Genomic DNA, 13179 nt, shown 5'->3' with positions numbered 1-13179 from the left:
TGTATATTGCTTATAGCGTTTGTTGTTTGACATGAGTAGTCCTATTTTGTAGCTTCATCAGATTGTCACTTCATCTTTAAGAATGTTTGATGCAGCTGCTAGCTTGCCCTTCTAAACTCTCAAACAGTTGGGTCATTAGGGGTGAAGCTTCTCCATGTTCAACAGCACATAAGTCTCAAAGCCTCCTCTGGCAGCTCATTCCATACACGCACCACCCTCTGCATTACGTGTCACTTATATCAGAGCAGAGTTGGAGGAACCTGGCCTGGTGCTAAAACACCCCTGGAGGAACTACAAAAAAAAAGCCTATGTTCTCAGCCTCCGAGCAGGATGGATGTAGTGATTTTAATAAGATCAGCGAGGTGGACCTCAGAATGAGATCCCTGATTGGACCAGATTAACAGCCCCAATCAGGGAGCCCTGGCTGACAGGTACATTTAGGACTCTGGAGTCCCTGGACCATGTATATATTGGGTTTGGGCGCTTACACTCCCCTTTTGATTTTCTTAGAAACCTTCTTCTCTGTTTTTGGTTGCACTTCAGTCCCATGCTCCTGATCCTCAGGCACCCAGTATGGAGCGGGGAGTGCAGGTCTGAAGACATCCTCGTGGGCCTGCTCCTGGGTCTGGCCAAACTGGCCATAAACCAGTCCAGGCAACGGGCTGTAGAGGGGGTCATTAGGGCCGATTGCCTGCCCCTCTTCCGAGGTTACGTTCAGGCCTGGGTGTCTCTGGAGAAGAAGCACACAGTGTCCATCAATACCCTTGAGCTGTTGTGGTTCTGTTCGCCGAGCTGGGAATTTGTGTTGCAGACGTTTTGTCCCCTGTCTAGGTGACATCCTCGGTGCTTGGGAGCCTCCTGTGAAGTGCTTCTGTGATCTTTCCTCCGGCATTTATAGTGGTTTGAATCTGCCGCTTCCGCTTGTCAGTTCCAACTGTCCGTTGCAGTGGTCGGTATATTGGGTCCAGATCGATGTGCTTATTGATTGAATCTGTGGATGAATGCCGTGCCTCTAGGAATTCCCTGGTTGTTCTCTGTTTGGCTTGTCCTATAATAATAGTGTTGTCCCAGTCGAACTCATGTTGCTTGTTATCTGCGTGTGTGGCTGCTAAGGATAGCTGGTCGTGTCGTTTCGTGGCTAGTTGGTGTTCATGGATGCGGATCGTTAGCTGTCTTCCTGTTTGTCCTATTTATTTTTTTTTTGCAGTCCTCGCATGGGATTTTGTACACTACGTTGGTTTTGCTCATGCTGGGTATCGGGTCCTTCGTTCTGGTGAGTTGTCTGAGAGTGGCTGTTGGTTTGTGTGCTGTTATGAGTCCTAGTGGTCGCAGTAGTCTGGCTGTCAGTTCGGAAGTGCTCTTGATGTATGGTAGTGTGGCTAGTCCTTTGGGTTGTGGCATGTCCTCGTTCCGTTGTCTTTCCCTTAGGCATCTGTTGATGAAATTGCGCGCGTATCCGTTTTTGGCGAATACATTGTATAGGTGTTCTTCTTCCTCTTTTTGCAATTCTGGTGTACTGCAGTGTGTTGTGGCCCTTTTGGACAGTGTCTTGATGCAACTTCTTTTGTGTGTGTTGGGGTGGTTGCTTTCGTAGTTTAGGACTTGGTCTGTGTGTGTGGCTTTCTTGTATAATTTTGTGATGAATTCTCTGTACCATCACGCCTAGAAATGGGAGTTGGTTGTCCTTTACTTCTAGTGAATCTGATTCACCACAAAGGTATACAGGAAAGCCACACACAGACCAAGTCCTAAACTACGAAAGCAACCACCCCAACACACAAAACAAGTTGCATCAAGACACTGTTCAAAAGAGCTAGAACACACTGCAGTACACCAGAACTGCAAAAAGAGGAAGAAGAACACCTATACAATGTATTCGCCAAAAACGGATACCCGCACAATTTCATCAACAGATACCTAAGGGAAAGACAACGGAACAAGGACATGCCACAACCCAAAGGACCGGCCACACTACCATACATCAAGAGCACTTGCGAACTGACAGCCAGACTACTGCGACCACTAGGACTCCTAACAGCACACAAACCAACAGCCACTCTCAGACAACTCACCAGAACAAAGGACATGATAACCAGCATGAGCAAAACCAACGTAGTGTACAAAATCCCATGCAAGGACTGTACAAAACACTACGTAGGACAAACAGAAAGACAGCTAACTATCCGCATCCATGAACACCAACTAGCCACGAAACGACACGACCAGCTATCCTTAGTAGCCACACACGCAGATGACGAGCAACATGAATTCGACTGGGACAACACTACTATTATGGGACTAGCCAAACAGAGAACAGCCAGGGAATTCCTAGAGGCATGGCACTCATCCACAGATTCAATCAATAAGCACATAGATCTTGACCCAATATACCGACCATTGCAACGGACAGCTGGAACTGACAACCGGAAGCGGCAGATTCAAACCACTATAAAATGCCGGAGGAAAGATCACAGAAGCACTTCCCAGGAGGCTCCCAAGCACTGAGGATGTCACCTAGACGGGGGACGAAACGTCTGCAACACAAATTCACAGCTCGGCGAACAGAACCACAACAACGAGCACCCGAGCTACAAATCGTCTTCCAAACTTTGAACCCTTGAGCTGCTAAGGGTGAGGTGGGCACCGCAGGGAGTGGAGTGTATTATTTCCCCCTCCAACTCTGTTTTGATTTAATCCCTGCCGTCCCCTTCACTGTTTGATCATGCAGATGTGAAAGGCACTGCGTGTCACTGGCTACTTGGGTGTTTCCTTTCTTCCAATGGTGGAAATTGAATAAAGATTTGTACACCTTGTGTCTTTCACTGTGTCTCACACCTGCGCACACACATGGATGCTGGGGGAAAAAAAAAGAAAAAAAAAAGAGAAATAAAACAGGACTGCCAGAGGTTCTGCTCACTCTTAAGAACTGCTCTGAGGGACTGGTTCAGTGTCAAGGACTTTCCATGTGTAAATAAAGGGTGATTTGGTGACAGGATATTGGCTTCTGTGGAGTTGTTTCATCTTCCTTGACTCCTCTTCACTACTTTTTATCCTACTTATCTTTTGTGTCATATTTCACTTAAACCTGCATCATTTCAGGCTTAATTAGTAGCTCAACATGAACTAACCCTTGGTAGGGTGAATTGAGGACAATGGGCAGTGATGAATAGTTAGTTACTGCAGCAAAGTTAAACATGCAGACTGTGTGTGTGTGTGTGTGTGTGTGTGTCGGGGGGGGGTGGGGAGGGAATGGGGAGGAGGAGAAAAGAGAGAGAGAACACAGTAAAATTTCCCTGAGGGAGGTTAGCCCTGCATGGTGTGATTTGCTGCAGATAATTTTATCAAATGCTTTCCAGAAGTTTAGGTTTGCCAATTTAGATGTTCCTTCCTAAAAAAAAGTAAGTTAATGAGGCAGAAGTTTATTGTAATTTGCTGCATTTTTGAGATGGAGATAATCCATAAATTTACTTTTGCTAATTGAATCCACATAGAGTTTATTCTTTGCATGTGTACTTTGAAAATGGGTACCAAGTTAAAAAATTCAAATTACATTAATTCAAATGTTGTTTTCCTGTTTCAGGGAGTGTGTTGAAACTTCTCCATTGCAGAAAGACAGCAAGAGTCTGTCTGGTTTACCAGTCATCAATAATGATCCTAAAGAAGAACACAATTACAGTGCAAATGGTACTGTGTCTCAACGCAGCGAGTCTAGGTCTAGTGTTTCATCCTTATCCTCTGGGGAGGAATCCTATGAATTCATTTCGAAAGCTAGTCGTGGCGGGAGCGATGGAAGTGAAGGCTTCCACAGCGATGAAGAGTCTGAGGTAGATGACTGTGAGAATGAGTCCAATGACTTGTTTGGTGCCAATGCCTACAAATCTGAGCAATGTGGAAAGGATTCTGCTACCGTGTTACGGTTGGCTGGAAAAAGCTGCAAAACAATGCAACAAGAAGTTGATGAAGAGCTAAAAGAAGCCGCTGGTTCACTTTTGCACCTTGCTGGAATCCATATGTGCCTGGACTCTTTAGTCAGTAAACCAGGAAAAAGCAGGAATGGGAAACATAATGTGAAATAGCATGCTTCCTCTCACATCTGCCATTGTGTGTCATTTGGCAATATTCTTCAATGGAGTTCCTTTTCAAAAGGAAGATAAAAGCCATACGAAGACTGAAGTGTTTGCCCTTCGATATTAACTGCCATTTATTTGCACCTTTCTGAGACAAGAAGTTCTCTATAGGTTGTATCAGTTCTTTAAAAGTGAACTTCGCTGGAACTAACATATGCAATGGATCAGCCTGTATGCTGAAGTAGTTCTTCAGGCTGTTCTATTGGTTAAAATTTCAAGCAGTTGAAAAGTGAAAAAAGCTTTCCTTGAAAATAATTAAAGTGTTCAGGGTTGAAAAGGGGTGGTGGGGATTGGCAATATTTTAGACATCTTGAAGACCATATAATGAACTTTTCAACCTGAGTGATATTTAAAAAGTTGACATCCTGTCACTTTTTCCCTTTCTTGAATATGGTTTCCTTCATTTTCAGAAATCCTTGAATGTCATTAATGGTACGTCAATGTTCCTAGATTGATTGATTAATTTTCTCAGGTGTTTGGGCACAGTTCCTCTAAGCACCATCTCTCATGCACAGGCTGGCTCAAGTAACTCGTTGACTGTGTGGGATATTGCAGAAAGGCAATTTAATCCTTCATGATGTACAAATGCACACATTTTTCAATATGGGTCGTTATCAGTTCATCAGATATTTTAACATATTGGAAAATTTGTGTATTTTTCCCTCCTCGCAACAAAGGTAATTATAATGCCTTGTAACTGCTCCCCAGGCTAAATTGGTGGAGGCTGTGAGAACGTTGCACTTTACATTGGAAAGAATGAGAGAAAAAAAATGAAGTTCACTTTGCTATGCAGTTTTTATAAAAGTTTTTTTTAAAGTTCATCACCAATGTTTGTGCTTCCATGATATTTGGAGAACTCTGGCTATTTTCAGAAATTATAGATTGACAAAAAAAGTAACTGTATAAATGTAATTGTTCAAACAGAAGCCACAATTGATTATATTAAACTGGAAATATTGTAAACCTTAAACCACCTTCCTGGGAGTCATGTGATAGCACAGGCCTGTAGTGATTATTACAACAGTACTGTAGTGGTAACATCAAAGAGGATTGGATTATCATTATGTAAGCAAGCAATACATCCAAATGTCACTGAGCATTCCAATTTAGAATTAAAATCAGAATGCAACAGAAAGTCACCATGCTATTTTTAATTCAACAAATCATAGAAAATAACATGTTGAAGTACATTGCTGTTGATTAGTGGACTCAAGCTGATGTTTGTGCTCGTGACTTTGAATCCATTGGTGAGGACAAGACCTTTGTAACATATTTAAATGTGCTTTTTTTTGTTGTTAGCTATGTTCTTATATGAATCTGTTGAATCCATTTCCAGCTGTAGGAAGTTGATGGAAAGGTTGTCAGCTGCCAGGCTGCCTGAAGTAGTGTGAAATCAATAGGATTCTCACCAGAATTTACTTTTCCTCACCACGATGAGAAATCCCCAATAAGAAAAATCAATAAGAATGAACTTTTGTGGTAGTTTTTTAACACTGTGCCCTACCTTTTTTTTGCACAGTTCTTAAATTTTAATCTTTTGATTTGGCAATTTAGCAATCATGAGTCCAGAAACACCACACTATTGCGATATGGTATTATAGTCTAGTTGAAATATTTTCATGAACACTGTTCAATAAGTCCTACTCATTGGCAATGGTTTCAGAATCATCTCTTTTTTTCATGGAGTAGGGTGGGCTTGCAATTGGATGCATTCATTTCCTTCACTTGGCTAATTATATTGTGATTTGCTGAAATACTGTTAGTCTACTATACTGGAAGCCCACTAGAGCCATGTGCAGAAGATTTTGATGCAGCTATAATAGTAAAACTTTCATGGTAATGCGTTTGTTCCCACTTTACAAAGCAGGATCTCCATATAAAACATCCAAATATAAATCAAGTGATATACTTTTCCAGTTAGGGGGAAAAGCTTAACCTACCCCTCAGTGAGAACCTCTGGGGTATGCATAGTTGGCCATTTAAGCCTTCAGCTGTATTGAACATTCTTGCTAACTACTATAACTGATCACTGCAGTTTGGTACATGAGGTATTCACTGGAAAAGTATGTGAATTACACCAATTCAAATCCCTGACTAAATTTAATTTGATCTTGAAAAGGCAAGTAAACTGGACTTTTCCACCATGCATGATTCGGATCAGCATCGGTTAGAAGGCACTCAAATTAAACGAAGTCTGCTTCTTTGATGCTCCACAAAGAAAATTGCAGACTTTCCTACTTGAGAATCCACCTGACTCCCTGCTTGCAAATTAGCCCATCTCTACTCCTAAATGCCCAAGTGCCACCTGCTAACTGGATACCACTTTTACCTATTTCAAATGGGCAGCTGTTTGGGGAAGTATTCTACAAGCCTGGAGTTCAGGCCTATGACTGTAGTTATCACTCCCTTTTCTAATCCACTTAATTCTTTGGGAATTAAAATCAAATTCCAAAATAGGCAGAATTTCTGGATGTTGTGGGTCTATGTTGTGGAATCTTGCAAGTCCAAAATTCAGGGTATTTGTTGTGTTGGTGCTTTCCATGAAATCAACTATATTTCTGTAAGTGAACCGTGTAATTCTGGATGCCTGGTTACTAACTTTGAGAAGCATATAACTTGTTAACATCTGCTAATTTGTGCCACTGTTAAAAGGATTCTTCTGCCCTTTGTAAGATTCATATTTTACTCCTTTCGATTTTTCTTATTCCAGAGATTTCTGGAAGCCTAATAAGCACTGTATTTTCAGGTAGCAAAACCGGTATAATGCACAATTTATTTTCATGTAACTAAGCACAGGGCAGCTGACACAAATTAATCTGCTTCTCACTTGTTATGTAGCAGTATACAAGTTATGTGAATGTACAGGTGAGGATGGGCTATTTGCCAATACCAGGGAATAATGCCCTTTCTGAATAAATTTTTTCTCTTTCAAAACTATGTATATTTTTTAAAAATTGCGTTCTGATATCAGCATATCATGGTATTTTTTCCACTTAAATTTGTAGTTTATTAATAGTTTCATACTGACATGCTCCCAGGAAAGGAAATGAGGTCTTAAGGTAATTAAAATTTAAGACCAGTATAGGTACGCTCTCTGTACCAAGGGAGAGAAAGGGTAGAGAGAGTTTTCTTCATTTTTATGTATGGAATGTTGCATCATTAATCCAAACTGCTTTGGTAAGAGTCATTTCCTGTCAATAATCTGCTTGCCAGATTCTGAGTTGCTCAGCAGTGTTTCCATGTTTTAAAAAAAATCCACCAAGTTATGCTGATAATAAGGTCATGCCTCGCGCAATGTTTAATTTAAGCAAATAACCAACTAACACTGGTTATTTGCAAACCAACATACCTTTGATCAATAGTCAGGAGGGTTGCCAGTTTGACTTTTATTTACTTAGTTTCCTGAGTTAAGGTCTTTTTCTAACTGTAACTTGTACTTGAATGGAGAGAGAAGTTAGGTGGCAAGTTACCGTAGACAGACTTTTATTTTCACATGAATTGCACTTCCTATGGTCTGCATGCTAGTACCATCTTCTAAAGTAAACAGTTCCTTGATTTTTTTTTCTTGAATTATAAAGGGACATGGCAGCAATCTTCCTAAACTTAAAAAGAAATGCATCCTGTACACTGAAATGCAATTGCACAACTCCCTAACCATTGTAATTATCCTTGTCTCAACTGCAACAGCAATTGAATGTTAATGCCAATAGCCAATAAATAATCTATATAAGTTGACTTTTGATGTGCAGAAACTTATCATCAAGTTAGAATGTCCATATTAATTAGTAAATTCATGTTAGTATATTTTATGCAGGTTAAAAACATACACTATTCCTGTTGGAACAATGTTACCTACCTAAAACCTTAGGCTTGGCAGATTGCCAAGCTTTGCGCCCAAATTTATTCCATTGATTAGTACAATGTTTTTTCAGCGCACAAATCGCAAACTCACTATCGCTTGGCTGGATAGATGCCTTACCTGGTACACAATCATGTATACAAATAATTGCTACTGCATACTGAATAGTGGCCAAATGAATAAATTTTCTGAAGCAAAATTATCTGAACTAAATTCTTAACTGCTCTTGCATTTGTATTAATTGAATAAAAATAATAAATATAAATAATGTTTTTTAAAATATTTAAACTACCACAATTTTTAAAATAGCTGATGCAGTGAATAAAATGGTGCTAGTTCAACAACAGCATTTCAGGTAATAGTTAGCTTTTTGTTACCAGTTAGTCAATTTGGAATCTCAAAGCAAATTATTTATTAATTATTAAGATGTATTACTTTGTTATCTCATTAGAACATTATAATATTCTATTTGTGGCTGTTGAGGGCAGTACAGCCACTGATTTCTTTTCTCTCAATTGGCTTTATAATATGTGCTCACTATCCACTACCTCACCCAGGCAGATAACAATGTATGAACAAAAATAGATCATGGACTGAAACTGGAGCAATCCTTCCTGGGTTGTAATATACTGTTGCACTGAGCAGTGATTTCACCAAATGAGCCAACAAGGAAAGCCAAAAAAGGGAAGAGGAAACATGGTTTTGACAATTTTCTTTTTCTCATTCCCTCCAAAGCCATTGACTGACGATTGTTTCTTTAGATTAGAATTCCAAAACCTTGCTTAACAATTTTGATCCTCTCAGCACCAGATCTGCACATTACAGTAGGCTAAGGCTCAAGGTGGTATTAGGAAGGTGAACCATACCTGTTTTTTTTTAAACATAGAATACAGGCACTGATGCTGATTCCAGCTGAGATCAGTTAATTCACTACAACTTAATTACATGCTATTTTCATGAACCACTGAGGCAGCAATAAAATAATTTCTATTATCTTTACTTAGCAGGCATTCCCTCGAGAGGAACTTATTTTACTTGCATCTAAATGTCAATAGAGTGTAATGCAGAATGCAATACTATTGGCACTTCGAAAGCCAATTGATCTTCTAGAGGACAGAAGAAAATATTCAAATTTGATATTTCTATACTGCAAATCCAAGTTTGTACATCTCCATCTTTAGATCAATGGTGTGCAACCTATGCTGAAAATTCACACAAACAATGCTTGAGAGTAGTAGAACTGGTCAACTTCTTTCTAAACCAGTGTTGGGTGGCACGGTGGCACAGTGGTTAGCACTGCTGCCTCACAGCACCAGATACGCGGGTTCAATTCCCGACTCAGGTGACTGACTGTGTGGAGTTTGCACATTCTCCCCGTGTCTGCGTGGGTTTCCTCCGGGTGCTCCGGTTTCCTCCCACAGTCCAAAGATGTGCAGGTCAGGTGAATTGACCATGCTAAATTGCCTGTAGTGTTAGATAAGGGGTATATGTAGGGGTATGGGTGGGTTGCACTTCGGCGGGTCAGTGTGGACTTGTTGGGCCGAAGGGCCTGTTTCCACACTGTAAGTAATCTAATCTAATGGCCATACCCTCTACTGTTATTATAGCAAATGAATTGTTGTTGAGATGTATGCAAATTAGCTACAATGTTAAAAATGGGATTGCTACTATATATCGTGGAAAAGTATCAATATTTCTTGTCCTGACTTCAGAAGTCCAACATTCAATTGACTATTAGTAGAGAGTATGTATATGAAATGTAGACCTATTTTCCTTTTCTCAACTTAAAATGGGCAGTTAATGCTATGGAAGCATCAGTCTTTATTTACATTGCAAAAAGTATGATTCTTCATATGTGAGCCCACACAACAAGTGTTGTTGCTATCGAAAAGAGATGATATCACACATCAGAGTTCATTCGCCCAAAAACAGCTATATTTACTTAGTTACCTGGAAAGGAAACTGTCCTCTAGCTGTAGTCATACCTAGCAGAAAGGAAAACTTTTATGTTTGTTGGAGGTTAGTAACTTCACCAAGAATTCTTCGGGACAGTGCACAAGGCCCAACATCTTCAGCCAGGGTCAGAAGTGGAAATATCTGTGCTGACTGAAGTGGTCAATTTCATTTGCAATTTGTCATAAGGGGAAATGGTAATATCTATGAACTAGTAATGCAGAACCCTTGGCTCAAGTTCTGAGGACATGGGTTTGAATCATCCCTGGTAAATAGTGAAATCTGGACTCAATAAAAGCTAGTTTAACTATAACCAATATAACCATGTAACAAATGCCAATTGTTGTAAAGACCCACTAATGGTTACTAATGTTTTTTAAGGAAGTAAGTTGATCATCTGTACCTGATCTGGCCTACATAGGAACTTCAGACTAATATTCCTTCTAAGCTGTGTGGTCATGCAGTTGCTGGGCGATTTCACACCCGCTGATACAATGGCTTCTGCTTTCTGAAGCCGTTGCCATGCTCAGCACTGAGGTCCATGCAGCAATTAACTACTAGTTGGAAGATTGCTCCAAACCCACAGCTATGTGAAACAGTTCCATTGTTCTCCAGGCACATCAATGTTGGCCTAGCGAGTTACGGCAATATTTCACAAATAAATAAAAATAATGAAGTTGCCCATGTCTGCATGGAACAAAATCTAGACAATATGCAGGCTTCAGCTAAGTGCCAAATAACATTTGTGCCACGTAAGTGCCAGGCAATGACTATCTCCAAGTGTTTAACTACCTCCTGACACTGTGAAAGCACCTATCATCAATATCAGAGAGTTGTCATCATTGACCAGAATGAGAGGAGGCATGTAACTACTGTTGATACAAAAGCAAGTCAGAAACTAGATATTCTGCAGCAAGTCTGTCACCTCCCAAAGACATCTGCAAGGTGTAAGTCAGGAATGTAAAGAAATACTCGGCACTTATATGGATGAGTTCAATTCCAACAACTTTCAAGCAAGTTGATATCATCCAGGACAAAGTTGCCCAATAATGCCCATTCAGTATCTTAAACACTCACTTGCTGGCCAATACCCTGGAACTCCCTACTTAACAGCAGAAGGGATATTTTCACTACAAGAGGACTGCAGCAATTCAAAACATAAGTTTTCTACCACTTCCTTAAGGGAATTAAGGAATAGACAATAAATGCTAGCCTCGAAAGCAACATCCATTTGCAATGGATAAATGCTTTTTAAAAATCAGCTATTGTGACCATGACTCTCTTCACTCCTCCACCTATTATCATGCCCCCAGTGCTCCAGCCAAGAACTGTGGACAGGTCTGAGGCTTTTGTTCTTGCCTTTCAAGTAATTCACAGGATTGTAAATTAGTTTACCCAAGAGAATACCTAAATTATGAACTGCCTCCTTTAAAAATAAAAGTATGTCTGGGGGTGTAAATCCACAGATTTACATAGATTGCGAATTTTGGTACACAGTTTCTAATTGTGTGGTTAACACCTCTTTCAAACAGTGTATATTTTAGAGTGGAGTAAGAGCCATGAAACCTCTTCTAACAATACTAGCAATTAAAAACTAATATTAGACAAAGTTAATGCATTTTATATTGATGATTTCACTGAGCAAACGTCTGAGGAGTAGAAGTTTTGTTGTTTATCTCAAGGTGGTTCATAATGTTATACATATTTTTACTACTTAAACTGGTAATGGCATTCTGCCTGAGCTTACATTATGTAATTTCCATTTTGTTCCACTGCTGTACTGCATGTATGCCTGAATGGTGCTCGGGTAGTTGTAGATTAATGAAATACTTTAAAATAAACTGATGGTGAAACAAACTGATCCTGAAGATTAAAACAAAATTGTACAGATGCAAAATGCAATTATTCCTAGGTTTCTTCACATAATTTCTAACCAAAAAAGTGACATGCTAAGTAGTTCAAATGCCAATAGAACTAGTGATTTTTTTTTTAAAAAGTCATTAAATTACTGGATGTATGATTAAGGGGAAACAGAAACAAATTGAAGATGCTTAGTGGTTGGTGTTACAAAATATGACCTGCAAGCAGGTGTTCAGTATATACCAAAACCTGCTTCCAATTTGATCCTTTAAGACTGAAAACAGGTTGTAAACCTATTTAATTATGCCATCAAAATCATGTATGTTACCCTGTGTTCATAAAAATGTTTTTATAAATGTTTATTTTTGCCAAAGATATGCAAATTGCATACAAATGGTATTGTTAAATAAACTTTTTATTTGTAAGTTGCTGACTATAATCATTGGGTGTTCCTAAAACTGCATATATCCTCCAATCACTGGTCAGTATGAGCTATTTTAAACAGATTTGCTCCTAGATTTGTATTCACATTATAAGTCCACTACTAGGAATCCTGTGACATTAGCTTCTTGAATGTAAGTTCCAACTTTAAGTATTGTGTAAATGCTTTGTTGAAGGAAAAGCTTTCAATGCTGTCTTTTTGCAGTCTGCACATCATGTAGAGAGAGATCTTTTCCAGATCCTAAAATTCTTTTGGGCCACCCATGTACCTTTCATGATCAAGATGATAGGCTGAGGGGAAAGTTTTTCACAAAAAGCGCGTATTTATGAGCTGCCAGAGGAGGTGGTGGAGACTGGTACAATTACAACATTTAAAGGGCAGCTGGATGGTACACGAATAAGAAGAATTTAGACTGATGTGGGCCAAATGCAGCAAATGCGACTAGATTAATTTAGGATACCTGGTCAGCGTGGACATGTTGGATAGAAGGGTCCGTTTCCTTCTGTGCATCTCTATGACTCCATGAAGAGGCATTCCTGCAATTAACACCAATATCACTAAACCTGAAGGCTAATCCTGTGATATTTAACCTTTGCGTGGAAATATCTGACCTTCAAACAAATCTATTGAAATCAAGAACTCATTATTGTCAAAAATAATTCATTCAATCATGGAGAGTCAGGGTCGTTGGCAAATCCAGCATTTCATACCCATCCCTAATGTAGGAAAATAGAGGCATACAGCTGTAGTATCGTTCCATTGCTGGGGCTGTTTTCTCTGGAGCGTCAGAGCTGAGAGGTAACCTTTAAAGAGTTTATAATATGGGGGTATGGATAGGGTGGGGGAGGGGTAAGATTTAAAAGGGACGTAAGGGGCAAAGTTTTCATGCAGAGGGTGGTGCGTGTATAGAATGAGCTGCTGGAGGTTGTGGTGGAGGC

The 13179-nt window shown here is 39.7% G+C and overlaps 1 protein-coding gene across 1 annotated transcript in view; it reads left to right on the top strand.

The window, feature by feature from the left end:
• The window catches only part of foxn2a (forkhead box N2a), a 69984-nt gene extending 57858 nt beyond the window's left edge, over positions 1–12126 (top strand). Inside the window, exon 8 of the mRNA XM_060831366.1 lies at positions 3581–12126. Coding sequence (XP_060687349.1) covers positions 3581–4076 — 496 coding nt within the window. The 3' untranslated portion in view covers positions 4077–12126. The remainder of the gene's footprint in view (positions 1–3580) is intronic.
• The last annotated feature ends 1053 nt before the right edge of the window (positions 12127–13179 follow it).

The sequence above is a fragment of the Hemiscyllium ocellatum genome, chromosome 10, assembly GCF_020745735.1.
Source record: "Hemiscyllium ocellatum isolate sHemOce1 chromosome 10, sHemOce1.pat.X.cur, whole genome shotgun sequence".
Taxonomy (NCBI): Eukaryota; Metazoa; Chordata; class Chondrichthyes; order Orectolobiformes; family Hemiscylliidae; genus Hemiscyllium; species Hemiscyllium ocellatum.
This window is presented reverse-complemented; position numbering and strand designations above follow the sequence as displayed.